Source organism: Protopterus annectens, chromosome 7.part0, assembly GCF_019279795.1.
Source record: "Protopterus annectens isolate FY-2018-M chromosome 7.part0, PAN1.0, whole genome shotgun sequence".
Lineage (NCBI taxonomy): Eukaryota > Metazoa > Chordata > Ceratodontiformes > Protopteridae > Protopterus > Protopterus annectens.
The window spans coordinates 856,379,486-856,395,342 of record NC_056739.1 but is presented as its reverse complement, the minus strand read 5'-3'; the positions used below and the strand labels follow the sequence as shown (position 1 = coordinate 856,395,342).

At 38.8% G+C, this 15,857-nt stretch overlaps 1 protein-coding gene across 1 annotated transcript in view; it reads left to right on the top strand.

The window, feature by feature from the left end:
- The window catches only part of OGN (osteoglycin), a 259,419-nt gene extending 243,815 nt beyond the window's left edge, over positions 1-15,604 (top strand). The window contains exon 6 of the mRNA XM_044077407.1: positions 7,644-15,604. Coding sequence (XP_043933342.1) covers positions 7,644-7,814 — 171 coding nt within the window. The 3' untranslated portion in view covers positions 7,815-15,604. The remainder of the gene's footprint in view (positions 1-7,643) is intronic.
- Positions 15,605-15,857: the final 253 nt, after the last annotated feature.

Below are 15,857 nucleotides of genomic sequence, written 5' to 3'. Positions count from 1 at the left end.
TCCCCCCAGCATGGTATAGTCCACAACTGATATTAGAATAAAAGAAAACAATGTCATGACTCCAGAATATTTTATGAAATTCAAAAAGCTGTTAAAAAAACAATCCAAAACAATTCCATTCATACAAATGTTTAAATATCTGTTAAATACTGCTACACTACAGCATCAATAAAAAAGGCAAAGGTACATCTGCCTCAGAATGTAACTACTGATTCAACTTAAGATTTTAGAATCACAGCCTTTTCATGGAAATGTCTTCAAAACTTTCCATTCAGGCTGTTTTGCTTATTAATGCATTTTGTCTGCCAGCATTTATAAAGAATTAAAACATTCATGTTAAGACCATCTGGAATACGTCTGGTTAGTCTGGACCACTTTAACTGTACGCATCTCTTTGTTTATTAAATGACTAGTGGCATGTTCAAATCAATCTTAAGCTCATTTTATTTTGAGTTTCCCACTTAATCACTTTTAATGTATTATTCATTACAGAGCAGATTTCTAGTGATTAACAACAGAAATATGGGACTAGGCATGCATGATGGATCTGTAATATGTGGAACACTTGCATAAATCCTGCTCATGTTCTCTCATGCTGATTTACTTAAGATCCAAGCTCTCAGGCTTGTGAAGCACATCACCTCATTAATGCATTCATTAAGTCAGGCTGAATGGCTAAGAGGTATACATGTGCCACCAAGGTCTTCAATTCTTGACACTGACATAAAAAGTAGACTGAATTCTAAAAAAAAAAAAAAACAATATGATTTGACAAGGTTATACAGTTAACAATTACTAGCACAGGTTCCTGCTGCCACAATGTAGCAACAATGCCTTAAACAAGGGGTGACTACGAGAACAGATAATACATCCACTGCAGAAAGGCTATGTCCGAAGGATTTGTTGAGTATTTACATGACTTGTTATATCTTACAAAGAAGGGCAGTCTATATTGAGTGAAAACATTTATTTTCCAAAGGGCTGTTCACCTTTTTTATTCTTTTTATTGTCTGTTCCTGAATTCCAAAAAACACATCTACCTTCGCTCGCTGGTGGTACAGCAGTATCAAAGGAGTAAAACCTCTGCACCAGATGTGGGTACAAAGCAATTTCTTTTTTTTTAAGTGCCTAATAACCTCTCTAGCAGGCACAGGCAATGGAAAGAACACTGGAGGGAGGATGGAAGTAAGCATCTGAAGTCATTTTGCTTATCCTGAGGGAAAAGGTGGTTCTGGGCTTGCCACCTAGGTAACACCCATAAAGAGTACTGGAGAACGCACCTGTCGAGTTGAAGCCTTTACAGCAAAGCAAAACACACATGCCAGGTAGCACACATGGTTCTTACAAGATAGAGAGCTATCAGGGAGCTCAATGCACCTAAAGTGGGGAAGAGGTAAGGCTCCATGGAAAATCCACTTAGCTATCTATCTGACCTGCTTTCTACCACTAGACTTTTGTTCATAATGGAGGGCCATGATTAGATAGCCTCATAATGAGGCTCACGTCAAGAAAAGGGATGGGCTCTGCCTTCACTCGGATTGTAAGGGCACTGGTAAGCCTTCAGAGCCAGGAATGAGTCATCCACAGCCCTCCCTTGCCCCAGGATGCACAAAGGTAAGTGTGCAAAGCAGTTACTGCCCTTAAGGCCAAATACAACACCAAACATACTTGTCATAGGTGACTCCATAGTCAGACACACTGACGTCCCACTCACCAGGCTGAACAAGGAGAAGGTCACGGTAAGCTGCCTATCGGGCGCTAGAATCCGCCACATAACACAAGCACTCAGGTCACTCCACGGTAAGTACAAGTATGACACAGTCATTGTCCATGCTGGTGTGAACGACCTGAGACGTACCTCCCTGGACTACATGAAAAGAGACATAGAGGAGCTCTCTGATTATGTAGCCCAGGCAGGTATGACCCTGACCCTGAGCCTGAGCAGTATCCTTCCTTCACCAAGAATGATGCCACAATTTAGTGACAAGATTATCAGCTTTAACAATTGGCTTAATTTCTGGTGTCATTCAAAGGGGATCCAGTGCCTGTCTGCCTGGATGACATGCTCGACAAGCCACGCTGCTTCGCAAGGGACGGCTTGCACCTGTCACCCCTGGGATTCCAGATATTGGCTAAGGCTCTTGCCACCCCCATAGTGCCTTTTTTAGGCAAGGCTCAAATTCTAAACCTACCACCCTAGAAAACAAAAACGTGAAGAAACTAAGGGTAATGCTGCTCAATGCCAGAAGTCTAAATCTCAAAAAGCACGCACTCGAGGCCCTTCTCAGTATGGAGAACATCGATGTCTGTGCTGTGACTGAAACCTGGTTCAAGGCTCCTGAGAGCACCCCGGCACTATCAGGTTTCATCTCATATCATGCGTTCCGGCCCCAAAACCCTGACCACACCACAAAAGGAGGGGGTGTATCCATATTCATCAAGGATACCCACACCTCCAGGTTGGTGGCTACGCACGAAGCATCGGAAAACCATCCAGGTGCAATTAACCATAGGCAAAACTGCTCTACAATTTGTAGCATGCTACAGGCCACCATCTCAAACTCAGGAAACCCACACAGCCTTCCTGAAGACACTGGAGGGTATAAATGCATCACCAAACACCATCATATCGGGTGACTTCAACTACCCGAATATAGACTGGGAACATTACTCGAGCCCAAATTTTCTAGCCCAAAGGTTCCTGGAGTTCATAAATTCAAATGCCATGGAACAACTAGTCACCGTCCTCACAAGAGGAGAAAATATACTAGAACTCATCATCACGAACATGGGGACAAAATGCTCCACACCGGAAGTATATCCCTCATTGGTGAGATCAGATCATAAACTAATCTCACTAGAAATCCACATCCTGCCCCCACCCCAAACAAAAAAGACCACAGTGAAGAACTTCTCTAAAGCAAACTTCACACTACTCAAGACAGGTGTGGTATCCTTCAAGGCCCCCGAGCCAATGGAAACCACAACCCAAGCTGTGGAAGCCCTTACAAATGCCTTCTATGAACACCTTCAGGACTGCATGGATCAGGCAATCCCAAATAAAACCAAGACTCTTTCCACCAAGGGCAAACGTCCAGTCTGGTGGACCCAAGCTATAAACAAACTTTACAATAAGAGGAGAAAGCTATTACATGATAGAGCAAAATCCCAAAAAGGGAAGGCATCTTTGATCAGCACTAGCAAGAAACTACGATCCCTCATAAAATCATCCAAGGCCAACTTTGAGAGAAAAATTGCCATAGATTCAAAAGACAATCATAAGGCCTTCTTCAGCTATGTCAGAAACCTGGGTGGAAACTCTTGTATTTCAGAAGTCTGCCTGAGATCAAATACATACACAATGGCCAAGAAATGTACCTCAGCTTAGTACCATCACATCCATCCAGAGTAACCAACTGCAAACCCTCCACTCAACTTCTTAGCTCAAAAATCAGACTACTATCTAAAATCAGGAGCATGTTTTTAGCACGGCTCACATATACTTAGAATGCTGACAGAATAACAAGCTTTGCATTAGCAAGCTTCTTTTCTGATGCATATGAAGCCTGAAACCAGACATTTAAGAGGTATATAAGATCACCCTAATACAGGTCAAGTGAAGACCTCACATCATTCTTGGGGGACAAAAAGACCAGTTCTCTTAACAAATGGTAACAGGATGACAGGTTTTGCTACAACATTAATTTTCTGAACAGTAAGATGCTTGAAACTATAACATCTAGTTCTGTCAGTGGCACTGCCACCCACTCCAATCACCGACGGGCAGTCTGTTTAGACTATAAATCCTACTACGATGAACAGGACAAAAATACGAGGAAAATATGAGGTAACATCAGGAACATTTTGCAAAATCAAGGCAGTTTAGACTAGCATGGCTCAAAATCATGAAAATGCACCACCAAAACCAGTACAGGGTACTCCTGTTTCAATCTGGCAGTACTTTCCAAGGTGCAATATAATGCCAAATCAGAACATGCGTACTCTGCAATATACAACTTTTGATGGCACAGTTTCATAATTTTTTAATCCCTTGACAATGGCAGGCAGACCAAGGGAAACTGTGCTCTGGGAGTATCTCATCTGTTAGTGACAAGTGCAGGGCCTTATTGCCCGAGGTTGGCCATGCCTCTCACAACTATATTATGATTGTCATATTTTCTATATAAATGAGAGAGTACCAAACAGTGAGGGGGGTCTTTGAACCCCAAACACTGATGGTAAGTTATAGCAAGCTATAATGTACTACAAATACAAAGACAGCCCTAATCCTGAGCTAGTTATTCAGTATGAAATGTTTGTAGAAAGTGCGTATAAAACTCATTGAGCAGAGATCTTCCTGAAGACAGCTGCAGTGATCAGCCATTGTAGTACTGCTTAGATCTGTCCATTCAGGGTCCTTCTATGGGTGCTCAGCATAATGTGATATAGCTGAGAATCTGGAGAGAGCTTTCTTTAATACTGGCCTGGCCTGATTCCCTGGAATGAAGGTCAAAAACAAAAGGTCAGGTTGCCTAAAACCACTAGTCTTTTTAGTGTAACAACAGTATTGGCTGTACACAAGCACAGTATGTAAAACTCTTTCCAACACTTCTTGGGTTTTGCATAAAGTCCAGGTAATTGGATACACTGGTTTAGGGAAGAGCCTGAAGACAACCTTAGGGATGCAGAATAGGCAGATATGCCTGGTTCCTCACACACTAAAGTCTATAGCTGGGACATTTTTTCTGGCAGAGGCAATGCTCACCAAAAAGAAAGTCCTCCATCAGAGGTATTCTACAACAGGTGTGTTGGAAGGTTCAAAAAAGGAAACATCCGTTTCTCATAGGCAAAAGTGAGGTCCCATGTCTGGTAAGACAGGACTTCTGGTGACTGGAGGGATTCAGAAGCATCCAGGAGTAAATGGCTGACGAATGCAGTTTAATCTCAGAAAGGTACAGTCATATGTGAAGGCTGAAGTAAGTAGTTGGGACAAACTGTCCTCTCTCACACTCACACAAGGAAAAAACTCCCAAAATTGTTAACTTTTTTCTTCTGTATTCAGCTGCATTTACCATGTACTTGATAACCTTGTTATACTTCTACTGTCTACCTTGTGTTTACATTGTTGATATTGAGCCTGGGTCATGGCAGAAAATGGCCAGACCACTGGCCTTGTCAACAGAGAGGTATTTATTTTTGTTTGGTTGATTGTATTTGCTAACTAAGTTACAGTATTGATCAGCACTGGCCAAATTCAGTCTCAGCTTTTGAGTGTACAAATAAATGAAAAAATGCTCAACACTTCACAACAAATAACAGAATGTGTTGCACAGATATAGTAAAGCAAGCAGAAGTCATAATTTTGTATAGAGTACTGAATAGCAGCAATGCACAGTTATATAAAATATACAAAAGGTCGAAGGAAAAAAGGAGCAGAAGGTAGGGAAAGAGGAAGTTGACCTTTTCCTGGAAGGAAGAGATTCCCCTACCCATATTGTTTGGAGTTAGAAAGAAGAAAAGGGATAACATAGGAGAAATTATAGTCACATGGCTCCAAGGTTCTTCCATTGCTTGCAAAAACAAATCTGACCTCTGATGTAAGCTCTTTTTGCTTGAGCTGGCTTCTCTGGTCTGTCCATAACTGTCATTTCTTGACAGGCTAGCTACAAAGCCAATACTGGCCTCTGTCGCATCCACATCCTACAAACCGCCAAGCTTTGATAGGTAATTCCTGGAATGTGTGGATAGAAAAGGACACTTCCCTACTATTCATCAAGTGGAACCCTGTAGATATTTTAACTTGTTGAATACACTTATCCAAGTCTCAAACCTACTTTATGATATTCCCCATAAGGAATGGAAACCAGTTTAATTTCTATTTGTGTGCCAGGCAGTGATTCAAGGTTCTCCAGGTTTCTCTGCAGTTGTGCAGACAAACAGTTATTTAAGTAAGACAATTACTCCCAAAATAGGGGATGCAGAGTGGCTTGCCTGCTTTCCAGGGAAGCATGTAGTAGCTCTATGGTAATATCTTCAAGGGCGGGCAATAAATGAAGCCAAGCACATCTACAAAGTGAAGCTCTGTAACAACCATTCTGGCACAAGCATGACTGATATAACAGTATTTAATGGCATGCTTGCCGGTCTTAAGAATAAATCCACAGAGACACGAAGCTCACCAGCAGAAATTTATTAAACAGCAGCAACACGGTTCACCACTACTGACCTAGGTTTCGTCTCGAAAGACTTCTTCAGAGTGTGTTGAACCTTGCATCCATATTTAAAAACAGTCAATTATTCAATCAACTAATTAAAATTAACAATCAATATAAAAAAAAAACAATAAAAAACGACAACAACAATCAGAACACTACAGCTGGACACATAATATATACCAATGAAGCATTAAATAAACAAACCATGAATACATGGACTAGATCATTGCAACCTGTACAAAACATAAAATATGTATGAGTAAATGTGTGTATATAATGAATGAATGTGGAAATCAATCAATGTATATATGCGTGTATATAAAAAATATATATAAAAATTATTAATTTTATACCAAAAAACATATGAATGTATGCAATCCATTTTAAACCTAAAGTAACAAGGATATTCATGTATGAAATGTAAGGAATGTTAGAATGTACGACCATTTGCTTGCCAGTCTTAGCTGCAGTCTGAGACAATCTTATCACCTTATCATTTAAATTCTTTGCTTTGAATGTCATGAGACAATTCCTTAATCTGTTTAAGACAGGAGTGGGTAGTTTACTGCTGTTGTCCTCAGGGTAGACAAGATGTACATGCTCCTCAAATCATTCCATTAGTCTCCCTGTCAATGGGAAGGGTATTCAAGACATAAACAATTTCTGAACCTCTTGCTGCTTCAAAGAAGTACTATAGTGTCTAATAGTCAATGGGTTAACAAAGAGTGATGATGTGTGCTCAAAAACTTTAACAAGTTTCTTCAAGGTTGGGAGTTAAGTTGCAATAAGGTACTCGCAAATATGCCCTACTAAAGCTTCAATAACTGTGTGTGGGGGAGGGGGGATACGTCTTCAATGGATTATAACATCTCTTTTGGCTCAGAGTGTTCTCTCATCAGGTTAATTTCAAAAGATATCTGTAACCTAAAGCAGAGTAGATCTGATCATCTGAATAGTGCCACATCCTCCTCTAATTCTGGCACCAAGAACTCCTCAGAAGAAAGGAAACACCATGCAATTTCAAAAGATAGGCACGTGGGTCAGATGACTGTAGGAAGTAATACTCCTCCTGCCATCCTCTACCTAACTCTGCATTTGCCATGTTCACACAAGCATCCACCCCACCCCCCACCCCCAAAATTCTGTTTTTGTTACTCATGAGTGCTTCGGAGTCGTTTAATAAACATGTTTTGAATTACGTACTTCCTAATTTAATGGAAGAGACTGCGGAAGAGCAAGGGCAAGTTTCCATCATAAGAATGTTAGCAATGAGATCCTCCTAGGCAGTAACGAATACAATGACTGTTATATGCTGGTACTTTCTGGGTCTCCCAGCTTTAGTAATATGCCTACAATTGTCAGTTTGAGGCACATGCAGCTTAATGTAACAACATTACTCACAGATTTTTTTTTCTGTTTCATTTTCAGAATAATAATATAACTACTGTCACAGATGACACATTCTGCAAGTCCAATAATACACGCTACATCAGGCATGCACTGAATGAGGTTAGACTTGATGGTAATCCCATTTTCCTGGCAAAATTCCCAAACAGCTTCACTTGCTTGAAAAATCTGCCATCTGGGAAATACTTCTGAAGGAAGGAAATGTTGCCATTCTAACGGAAGTACGGAAAACTGCCAAGGAATCTCTGGGAGAATGAGTTTAAGAAAAGGCAAAGCTTCTGCCATAACTAAATGATCTTGGAATAACCAGTATGCACAGTACAGCTAAAATGAAGAAGCTTCCCATTAAGGTATCTTCTGGAAAAATAGGTGCTTTTCTTGTTTAAGAAAATTATTTTGAACCGATTGTAAACAAAACTTTATAAATAGCAACAATGTAATAATTATTATACTCTTTTCATCAAGGGTTAGCCAGTATCCCTGTAATAAGCATGAGCAATATGGAAAGAGATTAAATAACTTGAAAGTCATGATAACAAATATTAACTTGATTTTTGTATTTCTTTTCCATCTTGTTAGCACCATCTTTTTTAATGTGTACAGCAGTCATTAGGATGTAAAAATTTTGTATTTGAAGTTCAGACAATAAGAATGTACATATGGCAGCATATGTACATCATGGCATTTATGTTATGTTCACACTACAAACCAGTGACTGAAGAAAGTCTGATGTAATGCCAAAATATGCATATTTGCACTTCTGTGCAGACTGAAACCTTAGTAGCAATATAACAAATACCAAAAAAGGCACACCTTTAAGAGTTCTAAATAATTGGTTTATTGCAGTACAGAAACCAGTGGTTAATGCCGACCACTTCAAGAAATTACACTAATTTTTTTATTTCTGCGAGAGCAAACAATGCAGTACATCATACAGTCACTTGTGCTGTGTGTGGGCTGTATCAGCAGTTTAACACACAATTCAAATGTTTATCGTGTATTTTAGTTTAACGCAATGAATTTCTACTATCCTGCAAGTAAATATAAGGAAATGTAATTTTACAAACTGAAGACCATGGTACTAAGAGATAAATACGTGCTTCAAGTTCTCTCTCTAGATTCCATATAGTCCTGTAGTATAAAACACATGTAACTAACATGAAACTGTTACTGCAAGTGACTTTGTAAATGACAAATTTTTTTGGCAATCGGAGGTTCTGTGATTCATTAATATGCCAAGATAAACAAGAAACACAAACATGCAGCTCAGACTCTGCAACATAAATTAAATTTTAAAGGATGCTTCTGACCAAACAGCACTTGTCTGAACTTCATACTTGAATTCTGTCTGATGTTGCAGCAATCTTTTAGGCTTAGAAAAAGAACTGTAGTAAGACTGAAGGTAAGAACACATTAAACTGTTAAGATGACAGGTGCATACCTATGATGCCACAGATAGTACAAACCGTGAGACTAGTAGACAAGCTATTTACAAATGAAAGTCATGCAGCAACTTGTGTGGGTACTTGACAGTCCTGTTTATTTGTTAATGAGAACTTGTGAAACATTGCAAACTTAGTAAATCCAATTCTTATGACATCCACTTCAGTGTCAGCAGGGTTTAGCACTTACTTAATAAAATGTGTGACTGAAAAAAATGGAACTGGTAGAGGAGGAGTACCCTGGCAGCAAAACAAATAGAAGTGGAGGAATCAAAGTAAACTGGTGATGGTGGGTTGTACCAGCGAACAACACAGAGGAGTAAACGCATTGGGTATATCACAAAGATTTATAGACATCCTGCTGTGTGTATATTTGGTTTTAAAAAACTCTGAATGCTGACAGAAAAATTCCAAGCTTGCATGAACTTGTACATTATATATTTAATTTGTTTACTGCAACAAAATATACATCATCTAAAACAACTTCACACGCCTGTTTGCACTGCTTCCTGTCAGAGAACGTTGCTGACCTTCAGGACCCTACTTTTGTATGCACAGAAACATCCATACGTATTCATAGTACAGCTCTCATAGTGTGCCAATTCATTTTGACAAGAAACTTTTCAAACAAACCATCTGCAAAACTTAGATGGTACACTCTACAGGATAAAACTACCACCACGTTTGGTCACTCTTCCCTTTATGGTACCCACAATGATATCCATCACAACTGTCAATTACTTTTAAGTTTTTATATACTTTACTTTGAACTGGTATAATGGAAAGGACAACAACGGCTTGTTTCTGCTACAAAATACAAGAAGAAAATTGTATGAGCATCCAGGCAACAAGAAAATCAAAAATCTTGCAATGGTAAACAGAAAACATATCAAATGTGTACTAATGAGACAATTCAGTACTTCACTGTGTCTTATCTTCCCATTCAATGTGTAAAACACTCAGTACAACGCATCTATGTGGCTCCTGAGGCAGAGTTTTCACTGTTTACATTCTCATACAATGTCTTTGGAATGGCTACACCTGGACTTGGACTTCCATCTAATACACATCTGTCGGAATATGATACCACCTCCTTTCTAATGCCGGGGAAACCCTTCTTATTTACTGTTAACCTTGAATTCCTCCCATCACACATTTTTTACATAATTCGCAATTCTTTATGTAACTCTTACCTGCCGTGATTTACATCTCTTCAGCTTTTTAATATTGCTGTACAGAGCATCTGCTCTGTTAGTGTAAGAATTAGTTTCAATTCTGAAGGAACAAGTTGCGCATCTGCATTCCCACTAGTCCCAAGGATCCCAGGGCCTTGTCACCACAAAGTTGAACTGATGAATGACCACTGGAATCGTTCTCCCTTAGGTCTTATAAAATGGCTTCTTTTCCATATCGACATCCAGTCAACTGATATATGTAGGCACTTGTCTCCACAGTTGACTTCACACTCATTCATTTCTCTCTACCACTTTTTCAGTTTTGCTTCTGGCATGAACATGAGGAACACCTAAGCACTACAACCAAGTCATTTATCAAGGTAGCAGAGCAACTCCCTTGGCTCTCCAACTAAACTGCATCAACCCAGACTCCATATGCCTCACTTTAAGCCAGTAGAGATGTAACCAAGGACATCCAAGGACACATCTGCATTTTTACAGACATGAGACAATATTTTCCTCAAGGTTCTAAATAACTCTAAACTAAAACTGCCACCTAGAATCAGGTATGTTCCTTGTTAATGCTATTGGCTTAAACCATTAAAAGTAAACCCACAATGCTTCCCATACCGTTAAGTCATACTACTTCTGTGTAAGAGACTTTATACCCCGTACAACTTTAGCTGCTTATCCATGGATAAAGGATCTACTGAAGGGAATGACTATAAATATCTGCAAATCCTTCAGCTGATACCTTCCTAAATGTTGTCATCATCCACAGCACTTGATGTAATTTTGTTAGACTGTCAGTGGAGAGGCCAGTCAGTTAGACTGTCAGGCCTTCTTAATAAACCCTAATTTAATTCACAGAAAATGGCATCATAGTGTCAGGCATACTGATTTTATTTAAAGGGCTAATGTAAACTTCAGCTTTTGATAATCTTTCTGAAACGGTCTTAATTCTTGTGTACGCTCAACAGACTTTGCCTGGTTCACAAACAACAACAGAATCAAATAATGACCTGCTGTTTTTGATCTGGCACACAAGTTGGCCATCCACTGCAATAACATGTTGAATTGTTTAGAAAAAAAAACACAAAAGGTCAGGGCAAACCCATCTCCAAGAGGTAATTGCATAATACTCCACTTCACACGTTATACCCAGTTATGTCTCTGTCCTTGCGGTGCAGAGAAAGTAGCCAATATGCTGCTTTGATATACATTTTATCTAATATTGCTCCTTCAGCATCCTCTCAATGCCTGCAAGGCATTTTTAAATGTAATGCAAGATACTGCAATGCTCTTCTTCAAAATTGTAATACTAATGAAATAACTGTCAGAGAAAAGTATTTATTTAATGGCTATGATGAGTGCAAATGTCCGGCTAGGATATAATCACTTACACTGGAGGTCTAGAAAGTAAAGTTCTCAAACAAACAGAACTGCTACTACAGTAAATCAAAAAATTCAAAACATCTGGCTCAGGCAGGCACAAAGAATAAGAATTAGGTATTGTTAAACTTCAGAGAAAGAAGCAAAGTAAAACATAACTTATATACTAACAATATCTAAACATTTTTACACTAAAATATTAGTGTTTAGATACATGGAAGAAAGCGAGACTGTGGTGGTGGTGGTGCTGCGGTAGCGTTGTCGCCTCACAGTTAGACGTTGCACGTTTGATTCTCAGTTAGAGAGCCTTCTGTGTGCCGACATGCATGAATGGGCGTTCCTTCATTGAAGGTTGTGAGTTAGGCCCGGCAAGCCAGCACGTAAAAATCTACCACCAATCATTAGCGGACCGGAGTTCCGCTGTGGCGACCCCTAACCGGGAAAAGCTGAAAGACTTTTTAGATACATGGAAGAAAGCAAAAACATTAATTATCAAATGAGTAAAATTCAGCAGAGAAGTATTCAGCTACAAAGATCAATAAACAGAGCCTACTGAGGACAGGTAAATTTTAAAGAATGAGATTAGGCAAGGTACAGGGAGGTGAGAAAGTGAGATCCAATTAAGTAAAAAAGTCTCACAGGAGATGACAAAAATATCTAATCAAAAAGTGAAGAAGACACCCAGAGGGTATGCATACTGGAATGAAAGCTAGAGGATGGAGTTGTACTTGCTGTCTTCTTAGATGCAAGAGATACAGACTTAGCTGGAAGGTAACTCTGCCTTCCCTACGAGTATTCTAAGGCAGAGAACTTTCATATACCTCTACTGCTCCAAAAACTACATGCCCCATCCCACCTCACTTTTGTTATTGAGCTCCAAAGTGAAGGCTGCTGAAGAACATCTCCTGGCTGATGTACACAGTAGTTATCACCAAATCCATATGCTGCCTACAAGATTTCAACTCTCCTGCTGGGTCTAGGATTGCAATGGTTTGCACTGCCTCCCTAACCCCTTAGGATGGTCACGCTGTCATCGTCATGTACTATTACCTGGCCCTGTCTGTCTCATTCAGTGCCTGAACCATTACTTAAAGGGCATTAGGGCTGTAGTTGGGTCTTTATCCCTCTACACCACACAGCCAGGCTTGCTATGTAGCGATTTATGAAGCAATATGCCACATGCACAACAAATTAGGCAGTTCAGAAATATCCAGACATGAGAGTTTGAAATGAGATCCACAGTCAGGGAGACCTAGCCCTTAATAAAAGTACAAATAAATAAGCAAACAAACAATGCAGCAGTGAGGCATTTCGAAAGACAGAGAGAAAAATAGACAACAGCATGAAGTAAGGTAATACTTTATAGCATGGGTACACTGGGATAAAAAGTAAAAAAGTTGTTTCCTTTCTCTCAAGCATCAACCAAAAGGTGTAATCTCTGAAAGAAAATATACACAACAAAATGACTCTCTGAACACTTTCCACTATGCCAGCATCTTTTACACAGCAACATGCAGTAAATATTTTTAGTAAAAAGTAAAAACTACTGAAATTAGCATTTAATGTGCTATTCAGGGGACTCCAGTCCAAGGCTAGAACCTTGCCTGATAATCCCAACGGGACTATATTATATTCTCGAAAGCAGACAATATCGAAGCTGATATTGTCGACACGAGAATATTGAAAGCACACAACATCAAACGTGTAAACGGAAATCTCTGTAAGGGGAGATTTCCATTTACTGCAATGTAGTGCTGTCTCGGAGTTGGTATATTTAAGTAGCGGGGGGTGCAGGGGGGCTTGCCCCCTTCTTAAACCCATTAGGGTACTTTTTTCTTTTTTTTTTTTTGGTTGTTTTTATAAGGTCGATGTCGACCATACGGTGTTCAATGTTTTCAACTGTTGATCTTATAATATAGACCTCAATCCCAACATATCCAACACCCTAAAAAACATCACATTTACTGCAACCGGAGTAATCATAATGGAATATTCAGTTCCACAACTGACTACAAAAGAGTAACATTTCCCAACACATTTGAGACTGAAAACTACAAAAATCAAAAGGGAGGCTCACCTCCATACACTCCCCAGTGGGTGAAGGGTATGTCTGTCACACCCCCTTCTATATTAACTCCAGGACTGTAGCATTCCAGGTTAAGGAGAAATCCCAAAGATACGTTGCTCTTAATTTTTAATACACATCATAGAAATCTCACATTAGATCCTGTACAATGCAGTGTCACAACCACAATGTCTTGCATTTAAGCCTGGCATCCAAAATAGTGTACCCATAACAGTGTCACTGGAGGAAATGCTTTATTAACAATTATAGAAATAGGAAGGGCAACAGTAACAGTGCAAATATGAATAAAGCATTTTGTAGCCTTGTTTTGCACAAAGACACTGTCAAAAGTGATTTCACTTGCTGTCAATACACATCATAACAATTTGCATCAGATTTTGAAGCATGGGACTTGAGATGTATGCTATTCACTACTATGGGAAGCATCTGTCTATGCCATACACCATTCAGGTGCCATCAGTCTGAATTCCTTCAACTTGGTGTTAAGTGTCACATACACGAAGAATCTAAACTCTAAATTACATGCAAAAGGCTAGAAAACACAAGCCCCCACCCCCCCTCCATCATTAATACCACTTTTTACAAATTCAGCTAATACTTATGTCTAGGGGTAGCCTGAAAAAGGTAACTTCAGTTAAGTAAACTCAATTATAGAAATAAGGCATTACTGAAACTTTAATAGTAACATTATTCTAAATACTATTAACAACAATAATATGCATTAAAGAACTATCCCTTCTACAAATCTAACTGATTCATTTGGGTAACTACTGCTACTAGTTTGGAGATAAATTCAAAACATACTGATCTGCCTTTTTGAAAACAGGCTGGGCTGTATAATAAAGAAATATATAATGTTTACCACCCGCCAAGAAAACTTGCCTACTGAGCAGCTACAGTTATTCAGCAATGGTATTTATCTATCATAAAGAAAAAAATAAAACTTCACCCATGGATCCTTCTAAGCAAACATGTGAACCACAATGTGTAACCTGATTTTCAATCTTCATATGCACTACTTTAAATAAAGGTGTTTTACTATCACCTACAGTTACTACAGTACAAGTCCTACAAAGCCTATATTAAAACGATATATCAGCAAACCAGTGCATGTCCTCATCAAACTTGTGAACTGAAATTAAAATCACTGGGTGTTTTGGCAAACAATATTTCTAAATATTTTGTGTTGCTAGTTTACAACTGCAATCATTAAAGAGGAAAAAGTGCCGAAACCTCCCCAACTCAGTACAAATGAGCCCCTTCTGAAATACACAGGCTAACATACTTGGGAAAATAAATGCACTAAAAACACAACTTTAACTATGAAATAGAAAGATTTATGATCCTTGTATTAACAAATCATCAAATTAAGCAGCATGACCATGGACTGTATAACATTGCTGTACAGTGTCATGATTACACTAAGAAAATCATTTTTACTCCTCAGCACAATCATTCATTTTTTATTACAATGCCTGCACAGACACACATACATACAAGAGCGATAGTTAGCTCCAAACTGAATTTAAAACAGTCGTTCACAATGAATCCACACAGAAATGATTCCTGTGGTAAAGAATATGTCCTTCTGAACAGCTCTGCAAATGTCAGTGACTTCTGGAAAGAATGTAAAAGTTCTACAACATGTTGCTTACATAAAATACATACAGTATATGTTTACAAAGCAAATATCTGTGAAATAAAAGCTCTTTACTAAATGGTAAAGCAGTTACAAATCTCTGAATTTAAACATTGTAATCTGTGTGTTTTCTATATTCTCTCTTCTACTTTGCAATGCCATATCTGTATAAGTCAAACATTTGGTATGTTATGCATTACTAGTACAATTTTATTAATTACAATAAAGTAATCATGATCCCAAATGCATTTCTGTTTTGTTTCACTTTTTTATGCAATTACTTGACCGAGTACTTCAAAATGTCACACAGACATCACCACAGAAAAACAACCTAATGTAAAAATAAATATAATCATTAACACTTCTGGTTTCCTTTTAGTACAGACTTGATCTTACCCCAAGCCATCATTTGCACAGACTGAAATAATCACCCCCACACACTGCAGTAAATAGCTAATAAAGAAAAGCACAGATAAACAGCAATGGAACAGTCATTTGAGT